At 42.4% G+C, this 15,001-nt stretch overlaps 1 protein-coding gene across 5 annotated transcripts in view; it reads left to right on the top strand.

Moving 5' to 3' along the window:
* Positions 1-15,001, top strand: part of Kcnq5 (potassium voltage-gated channel subfamily Q member 5) — a 519,651-nt gene that overhangs the window by 503,406 nt on the left and 1,244 nt on the right. For all 5 annotated transcript variants that reach the window (XM_038342681.1, XM_038342680.1, XM_038342683.1 and 2 more), the window contains 2 exons: positions 11,813-11,944; positions 13,124-13,250. In XM_038342681.1, the coding sequence (XP_038198609.1) occupies positions 11,813-11,944; positions 13,124-13,250 (259 nt within the window). The remainder of the gene's footprint in view (positions 1-11,812; positions 11,945-13,123; positions 13,251-15,001) is intronic.

Below are 15,001 nucleotides of genomic sequence, written 5' to 3'. Positions count from 1 at the left end.
TTCCAACTCCCAAATTGAGTGGCTCACAACTGACTACAGTGCCAGCTCCAGGAGATCGAGACCCGTCTTATGGTCTCCCTGGGCAGCTGCTCTCATGTGCACACGCCCCACACAGAGACTGGTATACACATTTTTAAAAAACTATAAATATTTGGCAAATTCACACATTTATACTTGTCTTAACAAATCTTTGAAAGTCTTATCAATGCAGCTAGATTCTTTTAAATGTCTCAGAACAACAACCTTTTTAAAATGCAAAAGAAGTTACATCGCTTGTTGTATTGCACCGAGCAAGGTTATTTCACAGGCATGAACACCAAGGCACCATGAGAGTATTGTTTAAAGAATAGGGCATTCGGGGAAAGTGCTTTGCTCAATAGACAATGTGGTGTTTGTATGCTTCTTGCCAGTGTGGTTTCACAGAATTATTATGTCTAGGATGAGAGTAACTCTTAATGAGGTCCTCAGTGACCATTGCTCTTGCATAAGATGCTGTTATATATGCAGAAAATGTATGTCTTTTCATATTATTATCTCAGTAGCAGACTGCCTACCTAGGATGTGTGAGTTCCTGGAACTGATTCCCAGGACCACAAAGCAAAAATCTGAATGAGAATACTGTGCAACCTATTTTTCTACTAAAGATAATTTAAAAACAACCCAATTCACTTACTCATTATTTATAAAAACTGCAAGAGAAGCTAATAATTTTATTATGTTCTTAACGTCCCTTAATATTTATATGCAATAATCACCATGCCTGTTATGTTTTGCTGTAGGCAACCACTCATATCCCAAGTAAAGCCAACTGTTTGAAGAATCAAATGAAAAAATAAAGTCATGAGTAAAATCTCAAAGAATTCTCTTTCTGTATATTAGCTTGCAGTCCTGAGACTGCAGCCCAAGGCCATGCATAACCAGACAAGCAAGCACTCTACCAGTGAAGGACATCCCTAGTCCCTCAAAGATTTCTTTAGCTGACTCTATCCTGGCACTATGGGTTATCCACCCCACATCATTACCCTACTGAGCTAGCTACTTGAGAAATTTGATCCAAGAAACAGGATATCCTGTATCCAGCCCTGTGCCTCTCATAGGGAGATGGTGGTAGTATTGTCCTAGCTGTGGAGAAGATTAAATGAGATAATATTTACAACCACTGAGAGCTGTGCTGGCTTATAGTAAGCGCTGGACCAGTCCTAATGATTAGCCCTTCAGATGACTGGGCTTCTCTTAATGCCTCACAGTGGGCCTTCTCCACTGTCCCCCTTCCACTGTGCAGAAGAAGGCTTGCCTTTTCCTCCCTACCTGCTCCCATGACAAGTCACATGAGAGGAATGGTCCTTTCCCTTTGCTAAGAAATGCTTTTAGTTTCCAAAATAATTACAGCCTTCTTCACCTATATCCCTTCCCAAAGGTGTGCTAACTCTGACTCCTCAAAAGTTATCTATTATTTAGACTGATAAAAACTCAGAATTAAAGGTTAATTTGTTTTACTCCATCACAAATCAATATCCCAAGTAGATTTCTCCTCCCTTCCTGCTCAGGGTGTGACTGCCTTGATTCACCACCACCCCTGCCACACACACACACACACACACACACACACACACACTCACACACACACACACACACAGAGAGGGGGGGGTACTTCTAAAGAAGTCAGAAGTTAGGTGTGGTGGCATGCAACTGAATTATTCAGGAAACTAAAGGAGGAAGATGACAAGTTTGGTGCCAACCTGGGCCACAAGGTAGAAGAAAAGAAGAGGAAGGAGGGAGAAAGAGGAGCAGAAGGAGGAGAGGAAGAAGAGAAGAGGAGAGGAAAGGGGAGGGGAAGGGAGGGGAAGAGAGGGGAGAGGAGAAGAGAAGAGAAGAGAAGAGAAGAGAAGAGAAGAGAAGAGAAGAGAAGAGAAGAGAAGAGAAGAGAAGAGAAGAGAAGGCTTTGCAGTCATCTCTCTCCCTTCTGTACAGAGGTCTAACTACAGACTTTTTGAAATTAGTATATGCACTCTTAAAATGTAAGCTGAGCTTCTCCTGTTCACCAGACACAGGGATAGACATTAACAAGAGAGACAGGTCCCTGCTTACAGTCATGAGGACCAGCAGGAAAAATACAATCAACCATGATGCCCAGCAGACTAGCATAGTCAGAGCATGCATACATCAACAGGTATTCAGGATATGGCATTCGGAGAAGGGTGGAATGAAGAAATATGGTTGATATGTAGGTACCACTAAGGTTATTTAAGGGGAGGTTATTGAACATGGATGAACCACAATTACAGAAAAGTGAAGAAGTAAAAGTGGCATTTGAAAGAGTGTGTGTTAGTAGAGGGTGGCAAACCAGGAAAGTACAGGTAAAATCGAAGACAGAACATGAACTATTTTAAAGAGTAGGAACATGAGAAGTCTTTAAATACAGAAGCACATTTATCTGATGGATGCTTTATTCCGAAGTTTGAAAAGATGCTATGATTGCCAAGTAAAGAGGGAATTGAGAAGTAAAGGCTACTGTTTAATACTGTACAAATAATACTATATAAGATTGTATTTATAACAAATATAATATATAATTCATATTTAGTACTGTATATAAAATACTATATAGGCTATGGGGAGGGTTCAGTGGATAAGTGTTTGATGTACAAGCATAAGGGCCAAAGTTAGACGTCTGTACACTCATACTAAAAGTCAGGCAGGCGTGACAACCCACCTGTAAGCCTCATGTTCAACAGAGAAGACAAGAAATCTCTCAGGATATGTCTGATAATTAGAGTGGTTGAATCACTGAACCTTAAATGAAACCAGAGACCTTTCTTCAGTGCATAAAGTGGTGAGATCAGGGAAGACACCCGATTTCAATCTCTGACTTCCTTATACATGCAGCACACGTGCACGTACACAAATGTTAGTATTTGTCAGGTATAATAAACAGACCTGAAATCCTAGCATTCACGAGATAGAGGCAAGAGAATCAAGAGTTCAAAGCCAGTCAGGGCTGAATAGTGAGACTGTGTCTTTAAACACAAAACAAAACAAATAAATTACATCTGCCTTGAAAGACGCAACTGTTGAATCTAAAGGATGGGACTCTAGAGCAGAGTGCATCTCTGGTTCTGTGGCCCAGTAGGGAAAGATGTGGAATGGAAACAACCTTGGTAGCCATCAACACAATGACAGCTGTCTTACTGATGCCTCATCCCAGGCATATAAAAATAAAAATGGTCTACACAGATTCCAGTGCATTAAAGCTTGCAAAGGAATCCAAAGGAAAAGGAGAATGACTCAAAGGGAGCAAAAAGATGACTGGCAGACAGAGGAAACCAGAGAGGTGCAGCAGAAGACAAGCTGGAGGAACAGACTGAGCAGGAGAGAGAAGTTAAATGTGCTAAGTGCTGCTAAGAGAAAGATCGAATGAGAAGGTCCTTGGGAAGTGTCCATTAACGGGACTCCAGGTGGAGGGGAGGCAAGATAGGGGTAAAGGTTTCAAGTCAGATGGCAAACGGAACACTTTTAAAAACTTGATATTGTAATCTTTCACTCTAATATGAACACAGGTGTCAAGAATTTCTTTGTGACTAGCAAAGACTCAACTCCTCCAAAATAGCTCACATCTGATCAGCCACTGAGGAGTCAGTGATGGCATGTCAAACCTTCTGAAGTGGATATGCAAATCAGACCTCATTGTCACCCTGGTTGGATGATAGAGTTTCCCAGTGTTCTTTCTGTGGAACCTGTGTTGGGAAGCGCACTTGTGACTGTTTGTTCTCCTGGTCCCTTCCTAAAATGCAATCTCAACTCTGGATCCTTCTAAAGGCTCACTTTGTACTTCAGATAAAATCACGTCACAAGAGGAGCTGATATTTGCCATTGTAGATTGTTGATATTGCTGTTGTTACTGACTCTGCAAGCTGTTTTATCATCATCAGTTCTTAATCTTGCTGATGGCACCTCCTCTGCTGTAGCCAAGGTGATGGATGTGTGTTTTATGTCAAGATTAAGACATTCTTGACAGCCATGCCACAGGAAAGGGTGCCGCCAACAGATGTTGTAAGGATCATTTTAAAGGTTTTAGATGCTATGGAGACCCAAATATCAGGAAGTGGAGTTTCCCAGACTTGGAAGAAGAGCTGTGAAATACAAAGTCACAGAGCAGATGAACCCAAGAAAGCGAGACAAAGTAGAGAGATGGGCCAGAAAAGAACCCCATATGTACTTCAGAAACACAAGGCGGGGGCTGGAGAGATAGCTCAGCGGTTAAGAGCATCGCTTGCTCTTCCAAAGGTCCTGAGTTCAATTCCCAGCAACCACATCTGTAATGAGATCTGGTGCCCTCTTCTGGCCTTCAGGCATACACGCAGACAGAATATTGTATACATAATAAATGAATAAATAAATAAATAAATAAATAAATAAAAGAAAAGAAACACCAGGCGGGAATATGTGGTCATTTTGGAAGCTTTAGAGATCAACATGCAGAGCCTGTGAAGGGCTGTCACCTCCAGAAATCACGCCCTGCCATCTTCTCCAGTCCAACTGAACCATCCATGTTTGTGCTCTCAGACTGGCCAGGGTTCCCAGCTGCCTTCTGCCCATCATTCAGCTGCCTGACCAGATTGAAAGCACTCTGGCTTCAGGGCATTATCTCCTACCCTGGCTGCCCTCAGTGATGAACTGTGAGAGGACATTAACCCTTTCCACTCCAGCAGGTGCTGACCACAACAGCAGGCAAACAAGAACAAGAATTTCATTAAACATCCTTGGCTTAGAGTATAGCTCAGTGATAAAGCACTTTCTTAGCATTTATAGGGCCCTGGATTCAATCCCTTGGTGTAGGAGGATCTTCTTTCTACGTGTTGCTTTCATTGGAATGCTGGGAGGGAGGAAGCAGAGTCAGGCAGACACCATGGCTCTCCTCTCAGAGATGGACACTGGTTAGACTCATGCCGGTAAGCCACAGTCAAGTGGAGATACAGATTATTAGAAATGGGTTGAATCAAGATGTGGGAGTTAGCCAATAAGAGGCTAGAACTAATGGGCCAGGCAGTGTTTACATGAATATAGTTTCTGTGTAATTATTTCGAGGTTAAGCTAGTCGGGCAGCTGGGAGCCAGGCAGGCAGGATGCAGCCCGCCGCTCCTATTACAACAATCCCTAGCACTAGAAAGGTGTGTGTGTGTGTGTGTGTGTGTGTGTGTGTGTGTGTGTGTGTTGATGATGTGGTAGCTACAGCCTATATTTCCAGGTACTCAAACCACTTGAGTCCAGGAATTCAAATCCATCATGGGCAGCATGGTGAAACTCTGCCTCAAAATAAGAGAAAAAGAAGGTCAAAAATCTCCGGGTCATATCCTAGACCAATTAAATCAGAATGAGAGTCAGGGCCCACACTCCCCGGGTGATTCCGATGAGCTGCCAAGCTTGCAAAGTAGACCTGCCCTTCACAGTCAATCAAACGCCTCTTCGGTTCACAATCGGCTGGGCCCTCTCTGCCCTGCACATGGTTTGGCTGCTGGCCGGGCCCGTCCATCTGCTCGGTGGCAGCAGTAGTCACTGCTGATTCTGTTTTCCCCTTATTCTTCTCTCTGCATATTCATGCCTTCACCCTGATTTAGAGGACTAGAACAAGACTCCTGCAAGATTTTATAACTCATGGCAACACAACAAAAAATGCACCTACGTTTCCTTCGCTCCTCAGAAGCGCACATGTGTTTGTGTGTATTTATAGACATATTCTACCCAGAGTTTAACTTTGCTGTAGTTTTTTCGTTCTCAGAAAATGTGTGAGCAGGCTTCCCGTTTCTGGAAGAGATGCCAGTTTGGGTCTGTGGTGAATCTTTTCCACCCTCTAGTGGTGTTCTGAGAGCATGACAGTCTTGTTCAACAGGATTTCTTCCACCCCCTATCCTCCTGCTTATCAACAGGGTTCATAGGAGGAGACAGAGCTTTGGATGAGTTCTTAGCTTTTGTCTGTTGCATTAGTCCACTGAGGCAGCTCATGGAGAATCTGCTAAGTGTACCTGACTTCTCACCTTTGTATTTATCCTGCAAAGGGCAGCCAGAAATTGCCAGAAGAACAGGTCATCTGCTTAGCAAAGTTTTGTTGAGTATGTTACGAGCCAGGCACATGTGAGTCTTTTAATATCAGCCTTACTCAGCCTCTCTCTGTACCATGTGTTCTTAACTGCAAAACAATCATCCCCCTCCCTCAGGGAGCATTCGGAAGGGCAATCTAATGTTAACATCATCCTATTTATCAAATCCATTGTTACGGTCCTAATTTTACCCTTGGAAAATGTCCTCAAACACTCCCCTTTTCCCAGGCAATGAAAAAGCTATAGTCAAGTTCTTTTGTAAACATGGAAGAGGCCCCCAAGGTCTTTGGCCTCTGCCAAGCCGGTTCATAGACTTCAATTTATTCCTGTTTTCCTGGCATTTCCTCATAGTTCCTATCTAAACCATGGTCAGAGAGGACAGCTAAAGGTCAAAACTCGAACCCAAAGTTAGTTTGAAGCAAATTAAATGTTATTGGGCCATATCTGCATTTGTTTGATTATTTTGTCTAGAGGTCTGTCTCTAGCAGAAACCATAAGACCTTCAGGACAAACGACTTTCACGTGCTGGCCCTTCTTCTTCTAAAATACCTTCTTGACCCCTCAGTATTTTGTTTTTCCTGCATTTACATCCATCTGTGTCTGGAAAATCAAGACATAGAACTTCCAGACAAGCCCAACAGACAAAATCAGCTTTCACCCTTCTCTCTGCCAACCCAGGACTTCCTAAATCCTGATCTCTCTTCCTTCCCCATTCTTTCTTTTCTTTTTGCTGTTTTGTTTTTGTTTTTGTTTTTGTTTTTGAGATAGGGTTTCAGTGTAACAGTCCTGGTTGTCCTGGAACTACCTTTGTAGACCAGGCTGGCCTCGAACTCAGAGATCCACCTGCCTCTGCCTCCCAAATGCTAGGATTAAAGGCGTGTACCACCACTGTCTAGACCATTCCTCTATTGTTATAGCTAAAAGTCTTACTACATGAAATACAGTTGTCTTGGAGGAGGGAAAATTCAATAACTATAAGACCTTTTAAATTCATCACTGAAGGGCTGGAGAGATGGCTCATCAGTTAAGAGCATTGGCTGCTCTTCCAGAGGTCCTGAGTTCAATTCCCAGCATCAGTTCCACAACCAACTGTAATGAGATCGGGTACTGTCTTCTAGTGTTCAGGCTGACATGCAGGCAGAACAAAGTATACATAATAATAAAAAATACAGTTAAATAAGCAGTAATTTGGGTAAGTGCATATTTAACTAATAATGATATGAAGATTTAAAAAATTCATTACTAAAGAGCCCTTCAAGCCAAGTGTGGTGACACACGCCTTTATTTCCAGCACTTGGGATGCCCAGATAGGCAATACTTTGAGTTTGAGGCCAGCCTACAGAGTGAGTTCCAAGACAACCAGTGCTACATAGAGAAACCCTATCTCAAAAGGCCACACAAACATATATTCCCTCAATTTTCAGTACCCTCACTTCTTCCTAAAGGTCTAGAATTATTAAGCCATGAACTTCATTTCACCCCTAGGAAACTAGAGAAATGGCATACTCTCTTCTCAGAGGCTAACAAGATTGGCTTTTTAAAGTAGCGGTGCTCTCTGGGAGCTCGTACATTTCAAAGCGAAACTGGTGGGCGACACTGAGAGTCACAGACACATCCTGAAGTGGGGTGTAAATGAGCAAAGGACCCCTTCGTTTGTTGGAAAGGGAAATATTGCAATTAGTGAGAACGAAGACAGTGAAGCAGAGGGGCAGAGGGACTTCCAAGCATGGGTCCCTTCAGAAAGACAGAGATGAAGATGGATAAAGCGATTGGTGTGGCCTTGGATTCACTTGGGCACGTGTCAGAGGTCACACGCCTAGCCTGTACCATCCTTTTACAGTTTTAAGGTCTCCTGCCTCTGAGCCCCCTGTAAAGCAACTCTCTGGATTGGCGGGCTGAGGGCCTTTGGCATCAGCAATAACTTGCCTCTTGTGAGCAGGTTACCCAAACTCCTTAGCTTTCTCTTGACTCAAAGAGCAAAGGTGGGAAATTATTAGTTCTGCATTGGTATGATGCAGATAAACTGCTTAGCACATTGCCACACACCCAGAGAGGTGCCACTATTAGAGAGCCAGGCAGCATTTAGTTGTCGAGGGCGCCCGCTATGTTTTGCTCAGTTTTTTGCATTTACCACCCAGCTGTACGTCCAGCAAATGACGCTGTCTGCTCACATCTGGGTCACTGCATTAGACCTCAGGGGTAATTTGGGGGCATTTCAGGGATGGGGCCAGAGAAAGGAGGAACTGTTGCAGAGAGCCAGGATGGCGAGATGTGCCCAGAGATGCCTTCTCAAGCTTACCTTCACCTCTGAGGTTTTCCCCTCTCCACCTCCGACTTTGATTATGATAATTATGTCCGTCCCAAAAGAACTGAAAGGAGATCTGTTATAGAAAAAGGGCATCACTCATGCCTAGTCTTCCTTAGAGTGAACCTGGCAAGATCATTTCAGATATACTTACAGTAGTGCCCCAAACAGGAATCTAAGGTTATTGTTGTTTCTCTGTTGTTTGTAACAGGGCCTTTCTATGTTGCCCATACTGGCCTTGAACTCCCGACTCAGTAAGCCTTCTGCCCAGTCTCCTGAGTAGCAGGGACTAAAAAGAGGCACCGTGGTGCTCAGCTCAAAGTTTTATGCTCTTTTAGATGCTTGGCATATTTTCTTTCCTATTGTGTTGATGATTCTAAAATGTGGTATGTACAGTTTAAAAGCAAAAAAAGGGCAACACACATTGAAATAGATGCCATAGAAAACTAATACAACGCTTTATAAATTAAATAAGGAGAGGTCTTCATGAAGGAAAAAAAGGTGATTTATCTGGGGTGGGTGTCTACTGCAGTCCAGACACAGCACAACAGAGGCCGCTGCACCCACGTTGCAGCCAGTGGAAGCACACTGGCTTATACAGCGGGCTCCTTTCCCCTACTGTTGGGAGAAAAAGAGGAGCTGCTGAAGATGCCACTCTGCCTTCTCACCTCTCCAGAAAGGTTACCGTGCGAGTCCAGTACATAAGGTGGGAGCCAGGCAGACCTGGGTGTGGTTGTGCTTTGCTACTGAGTGCTTGGGGGTGTCACTCTAAGACCTATGTACTTCTGCCTCCCCAAACATATTTAAAGCAGACATGAACATCTACCCCAGTGCTGGTGAAGCTAAGACATGATGTACTATGCATGCAAGTGTGGTGTGTGCGCATGTTCACGTGGGTAGTCTATGGAGGTGCACACATGCAGATGGGCATGCACAGGTAGAGGCCAGAGGCTGGCTTTGGATATCTTCCTCAATTGATTGCCTGCTTATTTTTGAGGCAGGGTCTCTCACTGAACCTGGAGCTCACTGACTGGACTAGGGTGGCTGACTAGTGAGCTCCAGGTATCTCCTGTAGTGGGATTGTAGACACACACTGATTATGCCTGTGTTCTTGTGTCAGTACAGAGGATTTAGACTCAGACTCTTATTGAAGCAAACAGCTTACCAGCTGAGACATTTTCCCAGCCCCACCCAGATTTCCTCTGCTTTCTACTGAATGATTTCTTCCTAAATGTCTTTAAAGGAAAGAAAAGAAAAAGAAACAAGCACGTTGTCAAATGTGGTGGCAAAAGCCTTTAATCCCAGCTCTCCGGTGGCAGAGCAGGCAGACGCCTGTGAGTTCAAACTATAGAGTGAGTTCCAGGAGAGCCAAGGCTGTTGCACAGAGAAACCCTGTCTCAAAAAACCAAAAAGGAGGAGGAAGGGAAGAAGAAGAGAAAGAACTAACAAGCACAAAGTCTCTTTTCTGAATAAAGACATTGGTGAGAAACTGGTGAAAAGAGCTGGAGAGCTGTGGGTGAGAGACTCAGCAGCAATTGGGTCATAATTAATTTGAGGTTAATGATACAGCTAGAAGATAGGGTTTAGCCTTTTTGAAATGCTAAGCAATTTGAACTCAATGAAATAATCTGTCACTTCAGGTAGGTAATGGATATTTTCTTTTAAAACTCTCATCTTTCCACTTTTCACCAGGGGACTATAAATCTTAGGTTTTAGAACCGAGACCAATTCCCTACCTAGAATCCATGACTGTGATAATAGGAATCAGTGAACTATTTAATGGTTGAAAAACACCAACAGGTTTTACATTTACCAGCAATGAGTCTGCACAGATTAATTAAAATGTCACACTCCCTTGCTTTTAGCAGGCACTTTATGACACTACTGCAGTGTCTGATTACCAAAACAAATGAGCTACTGATGCCATCACCACAGTGACTGAAGAAATATTGTTTTAAAATCTGGGGCTCGTGCTAAGGGAGGCATTATAATGAGGGATCTCTTATTCGTAAGAAAGGTTTATATCCAAGTTCCACGGATAATAGTACTTAAAAGAAAATTGGCTAGCAAACCCAACACTGTAATTCAAAAATAGTTTATGAAATTTCCACAAATTTCAAAGAGCTAGTATGCATTACTTTAGAAAGAACAGCAGAGATTTGCAAACACATTTGCATCTCAAAGACACATACAATTAGCAGGCAGAGATGTTTGCAATCAAGCCTGATAACCTGAATTTGATCCCTGAAACCTATATGGTAGAAAGAGTAAATGGACTTCTGCAGGTTTTCCTCTGACTCCACACAGGTGCTATGGCATGTGTGTATTCATATATATATGCATATCCAGAAAAGGAAGGAAGGAAAGCAGGGAGGGACGGAGAGATGGAGGGATGGAGGAAGGAAGATGTAATTACATAAAAGAGCACTTGGACAGCTATTCTATCTTGTATTTGGGGTGGGAAGGGTGCTTAAGAGTGATGTATGCTTGTTTGTCTCTGTGTGTGTGTGTGTGTGTCTGTGTCTGCATGTGTATGTATGTGTGTGTGAATACACATGTGCATGTGGAGTTCAGAGGTCAATATCAAGTGTTTTCCTCAAATTCCACCTTATTTTTTGAGATTAAAAAAAATCCTGAAGCTCACCAATTTGGCTATGCTGGCTGGTCAGTAACTGCAGAAATCCTCCAGTCTCCACCTTGCCAGTGCTGAGATTACAGGTGTACAGCTTTCTACATGGATGCCAGGCGTCCGATCTCAGATTTTCATGCTTGTATGGCAAACACTTTACCAAATAAAATCATCCCCCCAGTATGCCCTATTTTTTAAGAGATATAATCCAAGATGTTGTGGTATCTTGGATGTCTCAGATCACATAGAATTGCATTTGACTGTGGTTTTAGCGGGAGATTTCCATAGATATTAAAAAGAGAAAGCACTTAATGTTTAGTTTCTTTTTTATCGTGGGTTGCTATGCTGAAGGTGTGTCTCATAAGAAATGTTCTTAATAATGCCCTCTTTAATGTATCTTTTATATTGCATTACCATAGAAGCATAAAATATTGATACATGATTTCTGCATCCCAGAGTTTTATATATGTTGTACATATATTTCAATATTGGGAATTAAATTTAGGGTAGGGCTTTGCACATGCTAAGCAAGTCTCCTACCACTGAGCTGTACCCCCAGCCCTGCTTTGGCCTTCTTTGTTCTGAAATAGGGCGTCAATATGTTTTTCAAGCTGGCCATGTTCCCCAGGCAAGTCTTGAACCTGTTATCCTCCTGCCTTGGCCACTAATAAGTGAGATTACAGATCTTTACCACTATAAATTTCTTGATATTTGCTGGTAAAAATATTGGTAATTTATTTTGATGAAGTTGTTCAGAATCATATCTAATATGTGTTTAAACAGAATTATGAAATTTCACGTGGCCAAACGGAAGTTTAAGGAAACATTGCGCCCATATGATGTAAAAGATGTCATTGAACAATATTCTGCCGGTCATCTGGACATGCTGTGTAGGATTAAAAGCCTTCAAACACGGTAAGCAAAGGGTATGGAAATTGTCGGGGGTTTCCCATGATAAACAAAGCCTCTCGATTCTGTATTGCTGATTCATTTCTTGGTAGGCAGCTGGGAGGTTGCTTTATCACAGATATTGTATTTTTCTTTTCATTCTTCCTTTCGGGTGTAAATCAGACTCCACATACCCCTCTTCTGAGAAATGGGGAGACTGTCAGGGGTGCTGCATAGGCTTGATGTGACCACTGACTCGTCAGTGTAGGTTGTAACGTGTAGGAACCTTGGAACCTGGTACTTGGTAAATGTTAATGACGGCCTAGTAATATCACTCCGTGGAACACTTCACAAAAGACCATAGCTTTCCCACCTGCTTACCAGGCATAAAACAAATCCTCATGGAATCTGTTCTGTCAGTGTAAAATAAACATAATTATGATTTCACGGTTTTTACTGTTGAATTCAGAACTGACTGGTCCAAGGTAGAAACAAGTTATTTGGCTCGCTCATTTTTTTCCCTCTATCAGGTCCATCCTAAATGATTTCATCATGGATCAGAGGGATTAAAAAAAATATTTAATCCTGTGTTAAAAAAATAATCAGGGGCGAGAAAGGGGAGTCAGCAGTTAAGAGACTGGATGCTCTTCCAGGGGATCTGACTTCAGAACCCAGCACCCACATCAGGGGGTTCACAACTGCTTCTCTGTCAGCTCCAGGGAATCTGACACCACCAAAAGAACCTGCACACATGTGGCACACACACACACACACACACACACACACACACGAATAAATAAACAATACAACCGACTCTTTTCTAAAAAGATAATTGGATCAATTGACACGCATGCCAGCTTGCTTTACCTTTTACAAACTGGACGCTTGCCTTTCCTTTTTTGAGCATGCCACTTTCGTTTCGTGCAGCGACTCTCAAACTATGGGTCTCCATCCCTTTGAGGGTCGAATGGCCCTTTCACAGGGGTCGCCTAATACCACTGGAAATATCAGGTATTTACATTGTAATTCATAACAGCAGCAAAATTAGTTATGAAGTAGTAACGAAAATAATTTTATGGTCAGGAATTCCCACGACATGAAGAACTATATTAAAAGGTTGCACCATTAGGAAGGTTAATCACACCACTGGCCTACTGTAATCTGAACAATCAGTGCCTATAACCAGGTATCTCCTTTGTGTGGCAGTGTTGATCAAATTCTTGGAAAGGGGCAAATCACCTCAGATAAAAAGAGCCGAGAGAAAATAACCGCAGAACACGAGACGACGGATGACCTCAGCATGCTTGGCCGGGTTGTCAAGGTGGAAAAGCAGGTATAGCTCACCCACACAAGTTAGCTTTCAGCCATGATTTGTTCCTCAAAGCTAAGTACATGGATGCAACTTAGGTGTTAAAGTTAATCTTCTAAAATTTTATTTTATGTGTATGAATGGTTTGCCTGCATGTATGTCTGTGTTTGATGCCCAAAGAGGTCAGAAGAAGCTGTAGATCTGGAACTGGAGTTTTAGATGGTTTTGAACTACCATGTAGGTGCTGGGAATCAAACCCAGGTCCTCTGAGAGAATAAGTGCCCTTAACCTATGCTATGCCTCTAGCCCCTAAAGTTCATCTTTTTATTTGTTTGGTTTTGGTTTTGGTTTTGGTTGCGGTTGCTGCCTTGGTTTGTTTGTTTGTTTGTTTGTTTGTTTGTTTGTTTGTTTTTGAGACAGGGTTTCTCTGTGTAACAGCCCTAGCTGTCCTGGAACTAGCTCTTGTAGACCAGGCTGGCCTCGAACTCACAAAGATCTACCTGACTCTACCTCTTGAGTGCTGGGATTAAAGGGGCGAATGTTTGTTTGTTTGTTGAGACGGAATCTTTTCTATGCGTCTCTGGCAATCCTGGAACTTGCTTGGTAGACCAGGCTGTCCTTGAACTCACAGGGATCTGTCTGCCTCCAACTCCCAAGTACTGGGATTAAGGGTGTGCCTCACTATGTCTGGCCTCCTAAAGTTAATCCTAATGATCAGTATATGTCAAAAGAATGAAGTAGAGAGTGGTTGAAATTTATGACTTCTTATGTGTAGACAGTGTCTTTAAAACACTTTTGGATTTCCATTGAAGGATAAGAAATGTTTATCTTGCCCATTAATACTTAATTCGGAAGCAACTGTAGAATTTCAATAGTAAAATAGCAAAGATCTATTTATCATTGTGTCTCTTTTAGTTTCCTTCATTTAAAATGAGATTTAAAACCTCACCGTACTTGTGGCAAACAGTGATTTTTTTTTTGACCCTGAGGCTGTGTCTTCTCAGAGAGTATTCTCAATGGAATTGTAAACATTCCAAGTATTCATTTGAAAACATTTATTTATGTATTTTTTAATCTATTTGTGGGGGGTGTTGAGGGACACGGTCTCACTATGTAGCTCTGGCTGAAACTCACTGTATGGACCAGGCAGGACTTGAACTCTTAGAGATCTGCCTGCCTCTGCCTCCTAAGTGATGAGGTTAAGGGCATGCACAACCACGCCTGGTCTTAATTTTAAATTTAAATTCTCAGCCCAGCCTTTATTGCTGGCGAGCGCCTTTATTCCCAGGACTCGAGGTGTGTGTCTGGGGTGAAGGGGGGGAGGTCATCTCAGAATTCAAGGTCAGCCTGGTCTACAGAGCAAAGTTCCAGGACAGCCAGGGCTGTCAAACAAACAAACAAAAAACTTCAAAAAAATTTAAACTTTCTTAGAGTGATACTTAAGTTTTTTAATTTTATTATAGAGCACGTTCCTTCTAAAATTCGCTGGCAATCCGGAAAGAAAATCAACCGATAAGAAAAACATGCTGATTGAAAATACCTTGAAATGCACTTCAGTGGTGTTTATATGATTTTTTTTTTAAAAAAAAAAAAAAGGTTTTGAAGACTAGCGTGGGGAGTACAAAGAGGGTCACACAAATGCGGTTCTAACCCCCTCTCCCCTTCCTTCTCTGGCCCTGTCTCCCCTAGTGTTACCCTCGGTAACAAATCAGAACTGCTTTGGCCTTCATAGTATTTCTTTGACTGTGTCAATAAAATCTTATTTCACCTTTGAG

This window comes from Arvicola amphibius, chromosome 9, assembly GCF_903992535.2.
Source record: "Arvicola amphibius chromosome 9, mArvAmp1.2, whole genome shotgun sequence".
Classification (NCBI taxonomy): Eukaryota; Metazoa; Chordata; class Mammalia; order Rodentia; family Cricetidae; genus Arvicola; species Arvicola amphibius.
Note: the sequence above shows the minus strand (reverse complement) of the source record. Positions and strands in the feature narration are given on the sequence as shown.